The 15,961-nt window shown below is 60.8% G+C and overlaps 1 protein-coding gene across 1 annotated transcript in view; it reads right to left on the bottom strand.

The window, feature by feature from the left end:
* PITPNM2 (phosphatidylinositol transfer protein membrane associated 2) overlaps positions 1-15,961 on the bottom strand; it is a 29,710-nt gene that overhangs the window by 659 nt on the left and 13,090 nt on the right. The window contains exons 6-24 of the mRNA XM_007938245.2: positions 15,333-15,428; positions 14,187-14,291; positions 13,940-14,010; positions 11,115-11,362; positions 10,254-10,443; positions 10,034-10,153; positions 9,048-9,289; positions 8,402-8,580; positions 5,621-5,791; positions 5,207-5,356; positions 4,151-4,315; positions 2,470-2,618; positions 2,202-2,318; positions 1,781-1,897; positions 1,552-1,700; positions 1,225-1,374; positions 573-756; positions 377-505; positions 6-287 (exon numbers count right to left, since the gene is read on the bottom strand). Coding sequence (XP_007936436.1) covers positions 6-287; positions 377-505; positions 573-756; positions 1,225-1,374; positions 1,552-1,700; positions 1,781-1,897; positions 2,202-2,318; positions 2,470-2,618; positions 4,151-4,315; positions 5,207-5,356; positions 5,621-5,791; positions 8,402-8,580; positions 9,048-9,289; positions 10,034-10,153; positions 10,254-10,443; positions 11,115-11,362; positions 13,940-14,010; positions 14,187-14,291; positions 15,333-15,428 — 3,014 coding nt within the window. The remainder of the gene's footprint in view (positions 1-5; positions 288-376; positions 506-572; positions 757-1,224; positions 1,375-1,551; positions 1,701-1,780; positions 1,898-2,201; positions 2,319-2,469; positions 2,619-4,150; positions 4,316-5,206; positions 5,357-5,620; positions 5,792-8,401; positions 8,581-9,047; positions 9,290-10,033; positions 10,154-10,253; positions 10,444-11,114; positions 11,363-13,939; positions 14,011-14,186; positions 14,292-15,332; positions 15,429-15,961) is intronic.

Below are 15,961 nucleotides of genomic sequence, written 5' to 3'. Positions count from 1 at the left end.
CCAGCGCGGCCCCAGCAGCCGGCGGCCACGCTCATGCTGCGCTGTCCGCGCTGCTCGCGCTCGCCGTCCGCCTGGCTCTGCGTCCGCTCGTGCCGGAGACCAGCCCCGCCCGGCTGCGCCGAGATGGTGCGGAGCAGGTGGTTCCGGGAACGCAGGAAGTCCCCCGGGCCCGGCAGGCCGAAGCTGCCCTTGCGGAGCGCCATGCGCGTGGCCGCGTTGCGGGCCGGCCGCGCCCGGTGGTTGTACTTGAGCTGCGCCAGGTGGGCCGCGTAGCCATCCGTGATGAACTGCGGGCGCGGGAACATGGGAAGTTGTCCGGGGCGGACGGCTGGGCCCTCCCTCCCGCTCCCCTGCCCGCCTGCCGCCCCTTCCCCACCTGGCACTGGTGTTGCAGCTTCTTGGTGGGGCGCCCCACTATGTAGATTTGCATGGGGGACAGGCTGATGGCGCTGTAGACGGCCACGTCCTTGGTGGAGCCGTAGGCTGCATGCACGCGCAGATGCAGCTGTGGGCAAGAGCAAGTGGGCCAGGGCCGTGGCCGGCTACCCGCCCCCCACGCGGCCAGTACCCACCTCCGAGATGAGCAGCTTCAGGAAGTTGGCTTTGTGCCGAAGTGGGTCATGCACCAGGCCGTCACAGAAGGACACCACTCCGTGGGGGAAGTTGTGCTGGGCCAGCCAGGCTACCACCCTTTGCTTCTGCATGTCTGGCCGGCCAGTCACATAGATGATGAGGTAGCCCAGGTCCTGCCAGTGCCTGCAGGGAAGACAGCCTGTCCCATGTCGCCCCTTCTTCCTCCTGGCCTCTGTGCCCTCCCTGATGTCCGAGGGGTGTGGCTCTGATGAGACTCAGCCAATCGTGTGACAGTGAGATGATGATGATGATGGTGGGAACAGAGGCAGCCATCCCTTCTGGGGGCTCCCAGGGCGGGGTGCTGCTCCAGAGGCCCCCACCTTGCAGCATGGTTAATCCCCATGCACAGTCCTGTGCAGTGGCCGTAACAAGTCCCGCTGGAAGCCAGCTTTACACAGGAAGGCCAGGTCTACCAGAAGGTTCACTGACCACCCCGAGGTCACACAGCTGATTGGTGACATAGGTCTTCAACCCCAGGCTCTGTACTTGAGGTCCCTCTGCTGTTCCTGGGGAAGGCCCACCACTCAGCTTGGCACCCAGGAGCCCTGCCTCAGCCCTGACCTTGCTCCCCTGGTACCAGTGCCTACTCACCGTACCACGTCCACAGCCCCGGCTCGCACCTTGGGGTCACTGCCCATGATGGACACGCTGGCGGCAAAGGAGCCGTCAATGCTGAAGACCACGAACTCCGTGCCCTTAGGTAGCACGGTGATGTAGCTGTCGGCAAATGTGTGGTCCCCCCTAGGGAGGGGCTTGTCAGGACCACCGGGGCCTGCCTGCCCCCCCCCCACCTGCTGCTGCCTGTCCGCTGGCACCTGGCCACCACCTTGATGGGGCAGACACCCATGGCCAGACGCCTGGCTCCTGCTCCCAAGGCCACCCTGCCGCCCCACCCCCAGTACTCCTGCCCGCAGGTACCTGACCACCATCTTGATGGGGTAGACACCCACACCCAGGCGGTGAGTCTCAGGGAGAGTGTAGGAGACACGCCCACTGTTGTTGGTCACCAGCGTGTCCAGGTACAGCCACTCGCCCGAAGGTGGCTGTGTCATGATGTGTACATCCACCTGGGACCAGGCACACTGTCACCAGACGCCCAGGCCCCTGGCTGCCCTGTACCCCAACTGGAGGTGCCCCATGTCCTGACCTTCTCCCCAGTCAGGGTGACCATGTCCAGGGGCCCGTACATGAACCGGCCGGTCAGGACCTGCGGGCCGTCCTCATTGGCCACTGCATCATTGATCCGGTGATTGGCTGTTACGTTCTGGGGAGGGGAAGCAAGGTTGGGGCAGGGTGGGAGCAAAGGGGCGGCTGGGGTCTGCAGTAGGCTTCAAGGCAGGCAGCCCAGGTCCAAGTCGGCTCTGCCAACCTGGCTGCTGGCCTGGGGGAAAGGAGGAAGCCTTGTCGCACTTCCCCATCGGGAAAACGAAAATGGAGTGACAAGCTCCAGACGGGGGTTAAACAACAGCATGCTTCTCTGAGGCTTAGTTTTCCCATCTGCAAAGTGGGGCACTTCAGCGGGTCGCCCACAGGCTGCTTGTGGGGCCTGGTGCCCAGTGCCCCCTCACCCGCAGCTTCACATGGGTCCTCTTGCGCTGCCACTTCTCCCGCGGCTTGGAGGGGGTGAACACCGAAACCTCCTTGCCATCCAGCTCCAAGACGCTGGAGCTGTCGTGCCGCATGACCTGGGGGGGACCAGACAGCCCTGGGTGAGGCCTGCCCTGGGCCTCCCGTACAGGAGGGGACAAGCCCAAGCCATGGAGGGCCCTTCTGGTCATCAGGGAGGGGGCCCTGGAGTCCCCTGTCGGCCTGGGCAAGCCTGGTCAGGCCTATTACCTGTCTCAGCAGGAAGGAGACCACGTCGGTGGACTCCCAGTAGCTGGCGTGGAAGAGGTGGGGTAGGGCCACCGTGGGGAAGGCCGTTAGCGCATCTGGGCAGTACAGGGCGTAGTCAATGCGTTTCTGGCCCCACCACTTGGCTGCAACTGCCGGAGGAGGGGCTGTGAGTGGGCCGGGTGGCCAGCGAGGCCAGAACCTGGAGGTCACCCAGCTCAGTCCCTCCCTGCATCGGGGTGGCAAGCCTGCAGCCAAAGCACGGGGTCTTCTCCCAAGCTGGTGACAGGGAGCAGGAGGGAGGGCCTGGGGTGGCAGCCCAGGCACCAGCTTCAGACTGAGTGCCTGAAGAGGAAGACTGGAGGCAGGAGGATGGGACCTCCTGTCCCGTCAGTGACCCGGTGACCCTACCCCAGGCCCCATTGCTGTGCTGGCTGTGAGCCTCACTCCCCCCACTGGCCCCCCAGGCCTCACGCCTGAGGGGCTTTCAGTCCTGGGGTGCTGATTCCTGAAGCCCAAGGCAAGGCTGCCCAGCAGTTGGGCCTCTGTTAGGCGAGCACTCTCTCTGAGCTGGTTGACCCCAAGCCTATGAGTGTCCGGTGAGGCCAGTAGCCTGGCCTGGGGCTGGGCCCCGGGCTGTTCTCCCAGCCGCTTGTCCACCTTCCTGGCCTTGTTCAGCCCCCACAACTCCAGCGGCTCCCACTTCCTCCCGGGTAAGTCCTTCCAGCCCAAGCCCCAAGCTCCCTGGTGAGGCGGCAGCGGGTCAAGGTGGGCAGTGAGACGTGCTTGGAAACGGTGAGTGACCCCACGTGAGGGGAGGCCAGCACGTGTGGCCGGAGGGCGGCACACCAGGTACCTTTTCCGATGACCAAGCCTGGGAGGCAGGGGGCCTTCTCCAGGCTGGGGCTCAGCTGCCCGGCCTGAGGGTGGGGGCCGGGGGGTGTGGGGTGTGGGAGGGGCAGGGTGAGCAGGGACAGGCGCCTGATGCTGGGGGTGTGGCTGAGCGGTACTGAGGCCTCTGAGGAGCAAGAACAAGGGGCCGCTCAGCCATTGAGGGACCACCACCTTCACGCCCCTCCCTGGTCAGGACAGACCCCGGCCACAGGCACGTGCACTTCACTTCAGCAGGCAGCTGGCGGGAGCCGTCTGCCAGGCAGGAAGCTGGGCGGATGGCAGCTGGCCCCCGTGGGGAGCGAACAGCGGCTGTCTCTCGGGACCTGCCCTCCAGCTGCTGGGGGCCTCCTGGAGGTGGTCGGCTCGGTGCCTCGAGGGGGCACCTGGGCTTGGACCTCGGCTTGCTTGTCCACAGACAGCTTTACCACTCGCTCCCGCAGGCGGCACCCTGGGGACCCGGCCCCCCTCGCTGGCTGGGCTGGCCCTGCCTCGCCCGCCGCCCCTCCTCAGCCCCTCTTCTCCAGGGCCCTCACGAAAAGGTCTCGCCCTGGGCACTACTGGCGGGCTGGGCTGGACCAGCTGTCGGGGGCTGTCCTGAGCACTGACGGACGCCCTGGTCTGCCCACCAGATACAGCAGCAGCCCCAGCCCAGTCGTGACGACCACACACGACTGCAGACGGTGCCGAAGCTGCCGGGGGTGAGCTGGGCTGCTTCCATGGTGCCCCCCGCCCCCCCCCCAGTAGTTCTAGTACCAGGCGCTGCGCAGGGACCTGGGCACTATGAACTCACTCTGGGCGATGCTGGAGGCCGTGTAGCTCTCGGCCATGCCCGACACCTGGCTGGCGATGCTGATCTCGCTGGCTCGGCGGAAGCCTCGGCTGGGGAGGGCCCTGCCGGGCGAGGAGGGGGCAGCAATCTCTTGGAAGACGGTGGTGTGGGTCTGGAGAGCGTCTGCTGCAGGGGGCAGGGACCGGAGACCAGGGGTCAGAGGGAGGAAGGGGGCCCAGGAGCTGGTGGGCTGGAGCCCAGCCAGGCCCAAGAGCAGTGTCAACTGAGCACAGTCAGCAGTGAGCACGGGGCCCAAGTACATTGGGGCTGTGAGAAGGCAGAGCACAGGCTGAGGCCACAGACAAGGAAGGAAGGGAGGGCCGGGACACAAGTGGACAGATGGACTGACATAGACAAGCAGCGGCAAGGCAGGCGGCGGGGCTCCCCACCCCAGCCACCCTGCTCATCTCGAACACAGCTAGCTCTGTCTAGTCCTCCGCGGCCTCCAGGCCTAAGCCTTGCCTGGCCTGAACCACAGCGGCCACATCAGGTGCTAAATAAGGGCCTCGGGCAGCTTCCAGTACTCCTGCACTAAAGCTCAGAGTAACGCTAGGCTCTAGACCTCCCTCCTCCAGGAAGCCATCCTGGAAAGGGCACTGGGGACAAAAGCAGGTACTGCAGGCTCAGGGCTGAGGACAGGGCAGAACAGGGAGGTACCTGCCATCCTCAGGGAGGGAAAAAGCAGGACCCAGAAAATCCAACCCACTCGACACTGGGACCGAAGGCTGCTCCCAGAGTGACAGGGTGGGGCTCACCCCGCCTCTGTCTGCACTGCTGCCTCAGGAGGTGGCTCTGGGCAGTCTCTCACCCTCTCAGGGCCGTGTCCCATAAGGTTGACTTGGGTCTGACCCACAAGTCAGAGGGAGGTAGCCCCAAAACCAACCCCCCCAGGCTGGTCCTTCCTGGGCCTGCTCCTCCCACCAAGGTCTCTCGATTTGCACTGGGGGATCTGGGTCCCTGAGCATCATCCAGCCCCCATGAAGCAACACCACCACCACGGGGAGGGGAGGTACACACACTCAGCACAGCCCGGGCTCTGGCGGGGGCCGTCCTGCCAGGAGGGCGTGGGCACAGGGATACTGGTCTCCAGGAAGCCGTCCCCGGGCGGGAGGGGGGCCAAGGGGCCGCCCTCCAGGACCAGCTCGGGGTGTCGCTGCACGCTCTCGACTGGAAACAGACGGAGGGGGGAGAGAACAGGACAAGAACAGACACTTGTGTGGGCGCCACTGGACACACAATGACACATAGACACACACACACACACACACACACACGGCTGCTTCTCATGGACCCGACGGATGAGGTGCCTGGACACACGTGGGCCGGGTGGACGGGCTGATGGGCACACCTCCCACAGCTGGCTCCACCATCCCTCCAGCTCCGCCATGGGGGAGGGCAGGGGCATGGGGTGCACAGTGGGCTGGGCCTTACCCAGCAGCGTGGAGCAGCCGTCCCCCAGCGGGTAGCGCTGGTAGCGGGGGATGCTGAAGGGCGGCAGGGCGTGGAAGCGGCGCTCCAGCAGCGGCTCCAGGCGGGAGGCCGACGGGTCCGCGGGATGGAACAGGTTGTAAACTTGCTGGCAGGCGGGCCGCAGCTGGAACACTAGGGGGCAGATTGCAGAGCCTGGAGATGATCCGCCCCAGTAGGGGGCACAGGGTGGGAGAAGGACATGAGAGGGGTGGGATGGGTGCCCATCGAGTCTGTGTCATCCATTTGGAATTGGTGTGGGTCGTCGTCCGTGGTGGTTTTTCTGTGGTCAGTGCCGTCGAGTGGATCTCAGCTCACTGCGACTCCCTGGGACAGAGCAGCACTTGCCCCATGGGGTCCGCTTGGCTGTAATCCTTACAGAAGCACAACGGGAGGTCTTCCTCCTACGCAGCCACTGGTGGGTTCGAACTGCCAACCTTTTGGTCCACAGCTGAGCACTTAACTGTGGTGCCACCAGGACTCTTTTGATCCTGTATTAACCAGCTATTTTTTTCAATTGAAAAAGTTATAACAGCCATGGTAAAGCTTTTTAAAGTACAGAGAGCACGTGACAGAAGGCGTGTATCGCAGTCTCCCTCCCACCCCAGGCCACGGCCTGTGGAGAGTGATGTTAGGTCCACACTGGCCCCGTCATGTCGGGAGTCTGGCCTACAGTTAAAAGAACGGGAAACATGGGGCTGATATTCACTGCACTTCACTAAGTTCTTAGGAAGATTGTGTGAACATAAGAATGTATGTGCACTTCACTTATCCTTAAATGAGTGTATGAGTCAGCGAGAAAGATGAAGCTCTGATCCATGCTACAACATGGGTGAACCTTGAACATACTATGCTAAGGGAAAGAAACCCCAAAACCCAAACTCATTGCCATCCAGTTGATTCTGACTCATAAAAAAAAAACCAAACTCACTGCCAAGGAGTCGTTTCTGACTCATAGCGACTCCCATTGTGTTTCTGAGGCTGTACATCTTTACAGAAGCATATTGCCCCGTCTTCCTTCCACGGAGCACCTAGCAGGTTTAAACTGCTGACCCAAAGGGTTCATAGTGGCCGCTTCCATTTATATGAGACCTCCAGGACAGGCATATCCATAGAGACAGAAAGCAAGTTAGTGTTCACCAGGGGATGGGGGGTTACTGCTTAAGGGGTGTGGAGCTTCTCTCGGAGGTAAAAAAGAAAATTCTGGAAATAGTGGGGCTGGTTGCTGCATATGTTGTAAATGAACTTAAAGCCCATGAATTTTGGGTAAATTGGTAAACTTTATGTTATGTAGGGAGCTCTGGTGGCGTAGTGCCTAAGGCATCTGACTGCTAACCAGAAGGCTGGCGGTTCAAACCCACGAGCCACTCCTCAGAAGGAAGACTGGGCAATCTACTTCCACAGTGATACCACCTCAGAAACACAAGGAGGGGTCCCTATGAGTCAGATTCGACTTGGTGGCAGTGAGTTTTTGAGTTTACATTATGTATGTCTTACCTACAGTAAGAAATAAATGTACAGTGAGGTGATCACATTTCTGTAAAAGAATTATTATGTACCTGCAGAATAAAATGGATAAAATAAAATTTCTTACATGGAAAAAATGTTCACAGTGGTTATCCTTGGATAGAGGGATGTTAACCTTTTTGTTCTTTTTGATTTAGATTGAAAACTTTTCTAAAATGAAAATTAAATACACTTTTTTTAATAAGAAAATTTAAAGTTTAAAAATACCCACAGAGGTAATTTTTGAACTTGGCTTTCCCTGTACCTAACGCAAAGAACGCTGTTAATTTTTCTCCCGGTGCGCGTGCGTCTGCCTCCTGCTTTCTCTCTTTTATGTGTTTCAATTTCTGGCCTCATTGTCTTTGGCAGCTGTGTGGGAGTCCACATGTGTTTCAGTTCTTGCTAGTTTTTCACAATTACAAAGAACATCTGTGCAATGCCGCTGTCCCAGTCTCTGGGCACTGGTGTTAGCATCTCTGGGGTCACATCCCCAGGCATGGAGTTGATGGGTGCAAAGGTTAAGTCCTCCAGGTGACCCTACCTGCTCATAATGGCACCAGTGGTGGTGGTGGTGGAGTTTGCATGGCTGTTGGGAGTCCTTTAAAGCTATAGACATCCCCCCGCAACAGTGATGAAGCCACCAGCTTGTGGTATGGCAGGAGTATGAGGGTCTGAGTTCGAATTTACTGCCACTGCACACTTGCTCTTGGTCAAGTGTCTACACCTCTCTGAGCTCATTTCCTCCTCTGTCATCTGGGGTATACCATGGGTCCTGCACGGCTGTCCTGAGGCCCGCAGGAGCCCCTGGAGCCATGCCGGGGGCCACAGGGCAGAGGGTGGGGACTGCTGAGCTGATGGGACACGTGGGCAGGGCATCTGGGACCCTGTCTGTGTCTTTCGAGGATCACTGGAAGAACATGGCTGTGGCAGGGAGGTCCCGCTGGCCCCACCCCTCTAGGGCTGCAGGGCTCTAGGTGGGAGAAAATGGGGGCGGGTTTGCCTCTCTCCCTAAGCCCTTTCCTCCCTGGACCTCAGCTTCCCTTCTGTGATGTGGGCCTACGCTCCCAGGGGCACCTTGGAGAGGATGTGAAACAGCAGGTGTCAGGAGTAGGGTGACCTACCTGCTGAATGGGGAGCAAAGAGCAATGGAATCTTGGCCTGAGGCCTGAGGGGCTGGGACCTGGTCATGGCCCTGTGATGGGGTCCCCAGAGACCCTCCTGTCCCCTGCAAGCTCTCACCATCCAGGGTAGGGATGACGGTCTTCCTCAAGGCCAGGACCAGCCCCAGCGGGCACCCGAACAAGAAGAGGTCGGTGATCTCAAAGTCGAACCTGCCCAGGGCGCCCGCACCTTCCAGCACGGCAGAGCTGCTCGAGCGGCGGGCACCAGGCTCAGTCCTCAGCACACTGGCGTGAAGGCTGCAGGCGGGCAGGGGCACAGGGTGTCACACCTGGACACTCCTGGGCCACCTTCCCTTGGACGCAGGCTGAGTGCTAACAGCCCTCGGGGTTCATCAGGTCCAAGTGCGGCTGACCCCAGTGCTATCCTGCCCACCCCGCTCTGGGCCGTCCTGACAGAGCCACAGTGTCCCAGTTCATTCTGCTCAACTCTGCCACCCCCAGCCCAGCCCAGGCATTGTCCACTCTGGCTCATAGGGACCTGGGTGTGGAAGACAATGACTGTACCCTCCAAGCCACATTCTCCTGCTGAAAGGCCCAGGGCCAGAGCTGGGGAGCCCAACCCACCTGGCAGAGATGGGAGGGGCCTGCAGGGCAGTGGCAGGGCCTGGCTCGGGGTCTGCAGAGCTGGGTCCTGTCCTTAGCTTCGAGCCTTCTCTCCCTCTGGGACCCCTGCCCTACCTGGTGGTGCCCCCGGCCTCACCCACCTGGACAGGAAGGCCTGGTGCTGCTGGATGGTATCTAGCTCATAGGTGGATGAGTCACTCCTCTTGCGGGGCAGCTGCCTCTTGGGGTCCTCGGTGCCGTTGCTACGGGGGATGTCGATGTTGCTACGGCTCAGGTGCCGACTGCTCTCCAGGCTGGAGCCCCCGCCCCCACCGCTGCCACCACCAGCACCAGAGCAGTGTGCCGTGTTCACCAGGACGCCCGGGGACAGCAGGTCAGTGTCCTAGAAGACACAGGGTCACTGCAGGCTTCTTCAGCATCCGGGAAGCTCCCCCAGCCCCCTGGCCCTGCTGGGCCCCAATGGCCTCCCCTTGGAGTCCTGCAAGGGCTAGCACTGCTCCCCTAGCTCCACGCACTGGCCACATCCTCACGGCCTCATTCCAGGCTGGACTGGCACCCTGACCTGCGTGACCTGGAGTGGACCTGCCTGTCTCCCCCATGTGCCACCCGGTACCAGAGGCTGTCACACCTGCAGACAGCTCCAGACTCCCTCCAGGGAAGACACGGTCAGCCCTGCTGCTCCTACAAGTACCTCAAGAGAGCAGGCGCTGAGAAAAAACTCTTCAGCTCGTTTAGGGCCGGCTCAAACCTGGCCTTGGTATCTGCACTCCTGATGGCCTGATCAGAGAGCATGGCTTCCTCAGTCCTGGCCACGTCCCCCGCCACCCCCCAGCTCTCTCCTGGGGCAGCTGGTCTCCTTGTTCCCCATCCCCCACGGTGGGTAGGAGCTTGGCGGGTACTTGGGAAGTGCTCGGTGACTGAAATCAGCAGAGCCCAGCTATCTGCACCCCCTGCCCTCAACATGTCCTCGGGATGGGGCAGGTGACACGGGCTCCACTCTCTCTGTAGGTGTGAGCCTGCTCTGCGATTCTCAGGACTGTGGGCCTCAGTGGGAGACAAGGTCCACCCAGAGAGGAGACAGAAGGGCACCCCATGCCCCTCTTCAAGGGTCGCGGAGTCTGGGTACCTGCACGCTGACCACGCTGCCCCGGCGGCTGCTGCTCTGGCTCTCAGACACAGCCTGGCTGCTGTGGCACAAGGCATCAAAGGCCAGGATGCCCCCAACGCAGTCCCCGATGAGGCAAACCTGCAGGCGGGGAGGAGGGGCCTGAGTGACTGCCCTACCGGCCAGGTGTGGGCTGCAAGACAGCCACCCTCTGCCTCAGGCCAGCCCACCCCTCACTCACCTGCCCACTGAAGGTCATGCCTTCCTGGGACTTGATGAAGTCCCCGTAGGCGAGGTTAGCCCGCTGGATCACCGTGGCAACCGCCTCCTGGTACTGGGGTGAAGAGGTGGCCAGCAGGGGCAGGGCAGCCAGGGGGATGTGGTCCTGGCTGCTGGACAGACAGCCTTCATCGTGGCTGTAGGGGCTGAGGCTGGAGGGGAGGCAGTCAGGTGAGAGTAGGTGGCTTTGGCTCTGCCTGAAGGGCCCCTGCCCTGCCCTGAGCAGCAGGTGGACAAGAGCTGCCAGCCACCCTGAGAGCCTTGGCCACGGGACTCAGCAAACACGAATGGGGACACTTCCAGGCTAGACCCTGGGCAGGCGTGGGGCCACAGGGCCAGTGGATAAGACCTAGCCTTGCCTGCCCCTGGGGCAGTCACGAGCCCCCTAACTTCACTAGTAATGCATGGATTACGGAGCATCTCCCACTTATAACCAACTCCCAGGTGAGCCACCAAATAAAACAAGCCCACTGCCCTAGAGTCGATTCCCACAGCACCCCTAGAGGGCAGAGTAGAACTGCCCCACAAGGTTTCTAAGGCTGTCAATCTTCACAGAAGCAGACTGCTACAACTTTCTCCCTGGAGTGGCTGATGGGTTTGAACTGCCGACCTTTTGGTTAGTTGCCGAATGCTTAAAGCACCGTACCACTACAGCCAGGTTACAGGAAACTGAGGCTCCATACTCCATCTCCCATCTCCCCCTGCACTGTGCTTGCTGCCTTGGGGCAGAGGGGGCTGGACTTCCAGGCAGGATCTGACCCTGGGCTGTCGCTGGAGGCTCAGGGCCACCTCCTCCCCTGCCACCACAGGCAGGCCCACTCACTTGGAGACGAGGGCGAAGGCGTCAGAGCAGACAGGCGGGCAGGGCACCAGGCGGATGGCAAGGCGGCCCAGGGCGCTGGGGTAGTGCACACGCATGACCGTGTCAAACACGGTGGCGATGGTGTTGGTGTCGCCCTGCTTGGAGTTGGGGTCCCCAGCACCTGTGTCCAGGATGGTGCCCCCATGCAGCACCAGCAGCAGCACGTGTATCTTGGAGGGCGGCACGGCCAGTGGCTGGCTGACCTCGTCCTGTGGGGGTGGGGGCACGTCAGGTCCCTGCAGATGGGAGCTGCCTGGCCCCCTGGCAAGGTCCTCCATCATCCTGGGGGCGGGGTAGGATGGTCCTCTGCTCCCTCTGAGAAGCCCCACTTCTGTTACAGGGTTCCAGGGCCTGGCATTGAGATGCCCCAGCTCCCTCCCCATGGAATCAGAAGGGATCAGCCCAAAGAGCAGTGGGAGGCAAGGGTGGTCCTTTGGACCTTCCTGGAGGCCCTGCCCCTGCCTGTGTGTCCAGCCAAGGGCACAGTCCGTGAAGGAGCCTGTCCTTCCAAAATTACAGACCCCATTTTCATCACCAACTGGTGGCAGGGGCTCTGCAGCTGCCCTCAGGGCCAGCACCTGGAGGTCTGCCTGCCCTCTGCATGTGGTTTCTGGGCTTGGGTCTGGCTGGCTCCAAGCAGACAAAGCCACTGCTGGAATCATATGGAGAAGGTTGGGGTCCTGGACCCTCATTCTGAATAAGGCAGTGACCCCAGTCCAAGCTCTTCCTCACCCATCTACACAGGAGCTTCCTCCTTGGCCCCCAAACCCACAGGACCCCATTCCTGACTGTCTCTGAGACCCAGGTCCCATAGGGAAGTGGAGGCGGGGGCACGTCAGGTCCCTGCAGTCACAGCCCCTGAGTGCCAGGGGTAAGGGGAGCAGGGGAGTGCAGCAGGTCCCTTACTCATGAGGGCTAAGAGCAGCAGGATGAGCCCTTTTAAAGACGAGGTAGTGGTGGCCCAGAGAGGCCAAAGGACCTGTCTGATGTCACCCAGCATGTCAGTGCCAAGGTAGCCTGGGGTCCAGAGCTCCTGCTGCCAGTTCAGTACCCTTCCTGCCAAGCCAGGCTATGACCCTATCCCCAAGGGTCTTCACTCTGAGCTCCTGGTAAGTGATTGGGGGAGGGCCAGGGGCCAAGAAGGCCGCTGGTGAGTATTTGTCAAATCAGGTCAGGAGGCCTGGGGTGGGGCCGGGAAGGGAGCTTACAGGGAGATCCTGTCCCCAGGGAACGGGGAGACAGACCAGGTGCTGAGGCCAGCTGGAGGACATGGGGTGGGGAAACTGGACTTGAACTAGGTGGTTGGGAGGCAGGAGTGCAGCAGGATCAGCTGGGAGGGGTGGCAGGTGTGGGGTCCAGGAGGGCTGGCAAGGCATCCCAGGGTGCACCGGGGCAGGAGCCTGTTCTGGGAGCCACTGAGCAGCAGAGGATAAGCGAACAGGGGTTGGAGTCACAGCAAGGGAGGAGGGCTGGGGCGCAGCCATGGAGCCCAGGGGGCTGGTCATGGACCAGCCAAGTGCCACCAGGCACCCTGCTCCCCAGGCCTGGCCAGGGCTGTGTACCTGGCTAACTGGGGATGGACCCTGTCCTGCTCCTGCTGCTGGCCTGGGTAGGGATATACCCAGAGCCCAGTAGAGGGGGCCATCAGCTTGCCAGAGCCACAGGCCAGGACAGACCCACTGCCAGCCCTGAAGGAGCCGTTCAAGGGGATCGCCCACACACCAAGAGAAAGGCTTGGGGACAAAACTTCCCCATCAGAGTCTCAACTCAGTGGCATGGTGGGAAGGTTGGGGGGATCCTGCCTAGGAGGATGGGGACTGTTCAGGGACCCCTCCCTAGCCTGTCCGAGACCTTCCTCACAGTCCCCTGCACTCTATACTCAGCCACACAGCCACACAGCCCCACAGCCTGAAACACCTGCCCCACCCCCACCCCCACCCTCAACACAAGGCTGCCTGCCAGCTGCGAGGACCCCAGTCCCGGATCAGTGTCTCCATAGAGCTGCCTGGCACAAGGATGGGAGGGAGGCTTTGCCTGGCAGAACCAGTCCAGTGTGGGTTCTTACAGGCCAACGGATCAGCCTCTGGATGGTGCCTAGCTGAGCTGGGTTCCCAGAGGCTATTCAGAGGCACCTGCAGCCCGAGGCCCTGGCCCTCTCTGGGGGGAGTCAGAGCTGTGTGCCCCAGAGGGGGAGGGGAGCTCACAGCCTCTACTGTAGCCACTACATGGCAATTAAAACTCAACTCCCCTGACCCCAGTTACCCTTCTACAAGAGCCCACCAACCTCCAAGTAGAAACCTCAGAAGGTGGGGAGGATGGTGGGGATGCCCCCCACCCCCACCCAGGTCAAACTCCCGTTTCCACCTCAGGCAGCCCTGGCTCCTGCCCCAATGCAGACAGCTCTGACCCCCGGTGGGGTGGGAGCAGGGGAGAGGAGGTGCGAGCTCTGAAAGAACCCCGCTGGACACTGGAGTCCCAACGCAGCTTTATTGGACACACTGAGCCCACCCACGGAGATGCCCCGGTGGCCACTGTGGCCTCACTTCTGCCTGCGCGGCCTGGGCTTCCTCAGGCTTTTCATCTTCATCAAGCAGGCCGGCAAGAAGGCGACAATCTTACTTTTGATCTGGAATCAACAAGTTCCTCGTTTTACTCTCCTATGGTGGGGAGTCCGTTCGGGTTCTCCACCTCTGCTGCCCTGGTTTCTCAGGGAGCCCTGGGAGGCCCGTGGACGATCCCAGGAGTCTGGAAAGGAGCCGGGCTGTGCTGGTCACCCAGGCACCTACCTCTATGATGTTCAGCTGCTCCACGCTGGAGGCCACCCTGAACCCCGGGGCACTCTGCTGATACAGACCATCTGCAACACAGAGGCAGGTTATGAGGGTGGGCGGGGGAAGTGCAGCCAGGGCCCTGGGGACGGGACCACCAGATGAGGGGCGGCTCTGAGCAGGGGAGCTCCCGGCTGCTCCAGTCCTTCCGCCATCTGTAGCAAGGCTAGGGCCCAGCCCACCTACCACCCAGCCCTGTCGGTACCCTGTATATCCTCTGACTCCGGGCTTTCGATTTTGTCCATGAGATCATTGGAGTTCCACTTGCTGATGTCCTTGGGGAACATGTCCTCCGAGTCAGACAAGTCCTCTGCAGAAGGGGGCAGGAGGAGGGCGGAGTGGGGCTATAGGGGAGGGCCCATTCAGCAGCTCTAGTTCCAGGCTCTTCAGACCCAGGACCAAACCATGGCCCCTGCCTTTAACCTGGACACCCACTCCCCAAGTTTTTCCCCTCACGACCAGCCAGCCTGTTAATGTTAAGCAAGATGCCATAATTCTGGGGCATCTCTGCCCACTCAAAGCCACGGTGGCGGTGAAGGCATGAGAGCTGCCCTGTCCTTTGGCTTGGGGCAAGTCAGGGCCTTCCCAAGCTGGTTTCCTGCTGTGTAAACCTGGGGGCTGCTAGACACGAGGCCTGCAGCGGAAGCCCCCACCCTGTGCCTGCTCCGCGCCCCTCTCACCCGCTAAGGGCATGCCCAGGGACAGAGCAAACGGTTGCTTTTTGTATTTGATTCTTTATGGCACAGGTGGTTCATTCCTTGTGCTTATTCTGGGATAGCAGAAAATGGGCAATTTATAGATTTTCTGCTTGTTTGTATCATCTGAAGTTTCTACATTAGACATGTATTATCCACCAGCCACTCCTCGGAAGGAAGATGGGGCAATCTACTTCCGTAGTGATACTGCCTTGGAAACCCAAGGAGGGGTAGCTGTGAGTCGGGTCTGACTCAACGGCACATAACAACAACAACTACTAAGGAAAAGATGAGGTTAATTGAAAAAAGATAGGTAATTACATACAAAGTCATACTTTTACAAAGCTCACAGAAACAAATTCACATACTGGAAAAAGCCCAGGTTTCATTATGTCCCTATTCTGGGGTTGTTTTTTTGGGTCCCCACCAGCCAGGCCCACCGCACATCCTGATGTCCCCTTAGGGTGGGTCTGAGACCTCAGCCTCCTGGGACCCAGGCTCCTGGTGGCTTCATTTCATCCTCTCCACCACACCATTCACTTGCTGTAGGTAGTTTCCACCTGAACTCAACATCCCCATCCCAAAGCCTTCCAGACTCCTGGAGCCAGACGCTCCACCCTGTTCCAGAAAGGCCCCCCTTCCAGCAGCCTGCCTACCGTGGGCATCGAAGAACTCGTCCTCAGAGCTTTCGTCTGAGTCCCTGGCGATACTCTGCATCCTCCACTCCGAGATGCTGTGGCGAGAAGGGCTCGCTGGAAGGCAAATCCCAGGCCAACCACTCAGTCGGCCGCTGAGGGGCAGCAGTTTCCCCATGCCCAGGCACCACGCAGAACCCTGGGCCCCATGAAGCAGGAAGCAGTCAGGCGAGTGCCGTGCACCTGAGCAGGGGCAGCAGCAGGAGGTGGCCCAGGGAAACGGGTTGCCACTAACCCAGGTGGACATGGCCTGGGGCAAGGACCAGGAAGACTCTGGGAGGGGCAGGCCTTTCCCACACCACCTCCTCCCAGAGCAGCTCCCGGTGCAGCCGATTCTCCTGGGGAGAGTGGGGAGTATGGGCACCCGGGGAGTAAGCTGAGCATGGGCATCAGACAGGCGGGGTGGGCTGTCCTGTGACTTGCTTCCGGGATCTGACCCTGAGCAGCAGCGGAGCTGACCACAGGGCTCCCAGGTTGGCAGGACTGTGAGAATTCATTAGATAAAAGCTGGAGACGCACACACTTTCAAGTCTCTCTGGCTCACTGGCACAGGGACAGAGTTTATGGCAGCTGGGTGTAGGGGTCTGGGT

Source organism: Orycteropus afer, unplaced genomic scaffold (assembly GCF_000298275.1).
Source record: "Orycteropus afer afer isolate SDZICR_OR568_19922 unplaced genomic scaffold, OryAfe1.0 scaffold00048, whole genome shotgun sequence".
Classification (NCBI taxonomy): Eukaryota; Metazoa; Chordata; class Mammalia; order Tubulidentata; family Orycteropodidae; genus Orycteropus; species Orycteropus afer.
Note: the sequence above shows the minus strand (reverse complement) of the source record. Positions and strands in the feature narration are given on the sequence as shown.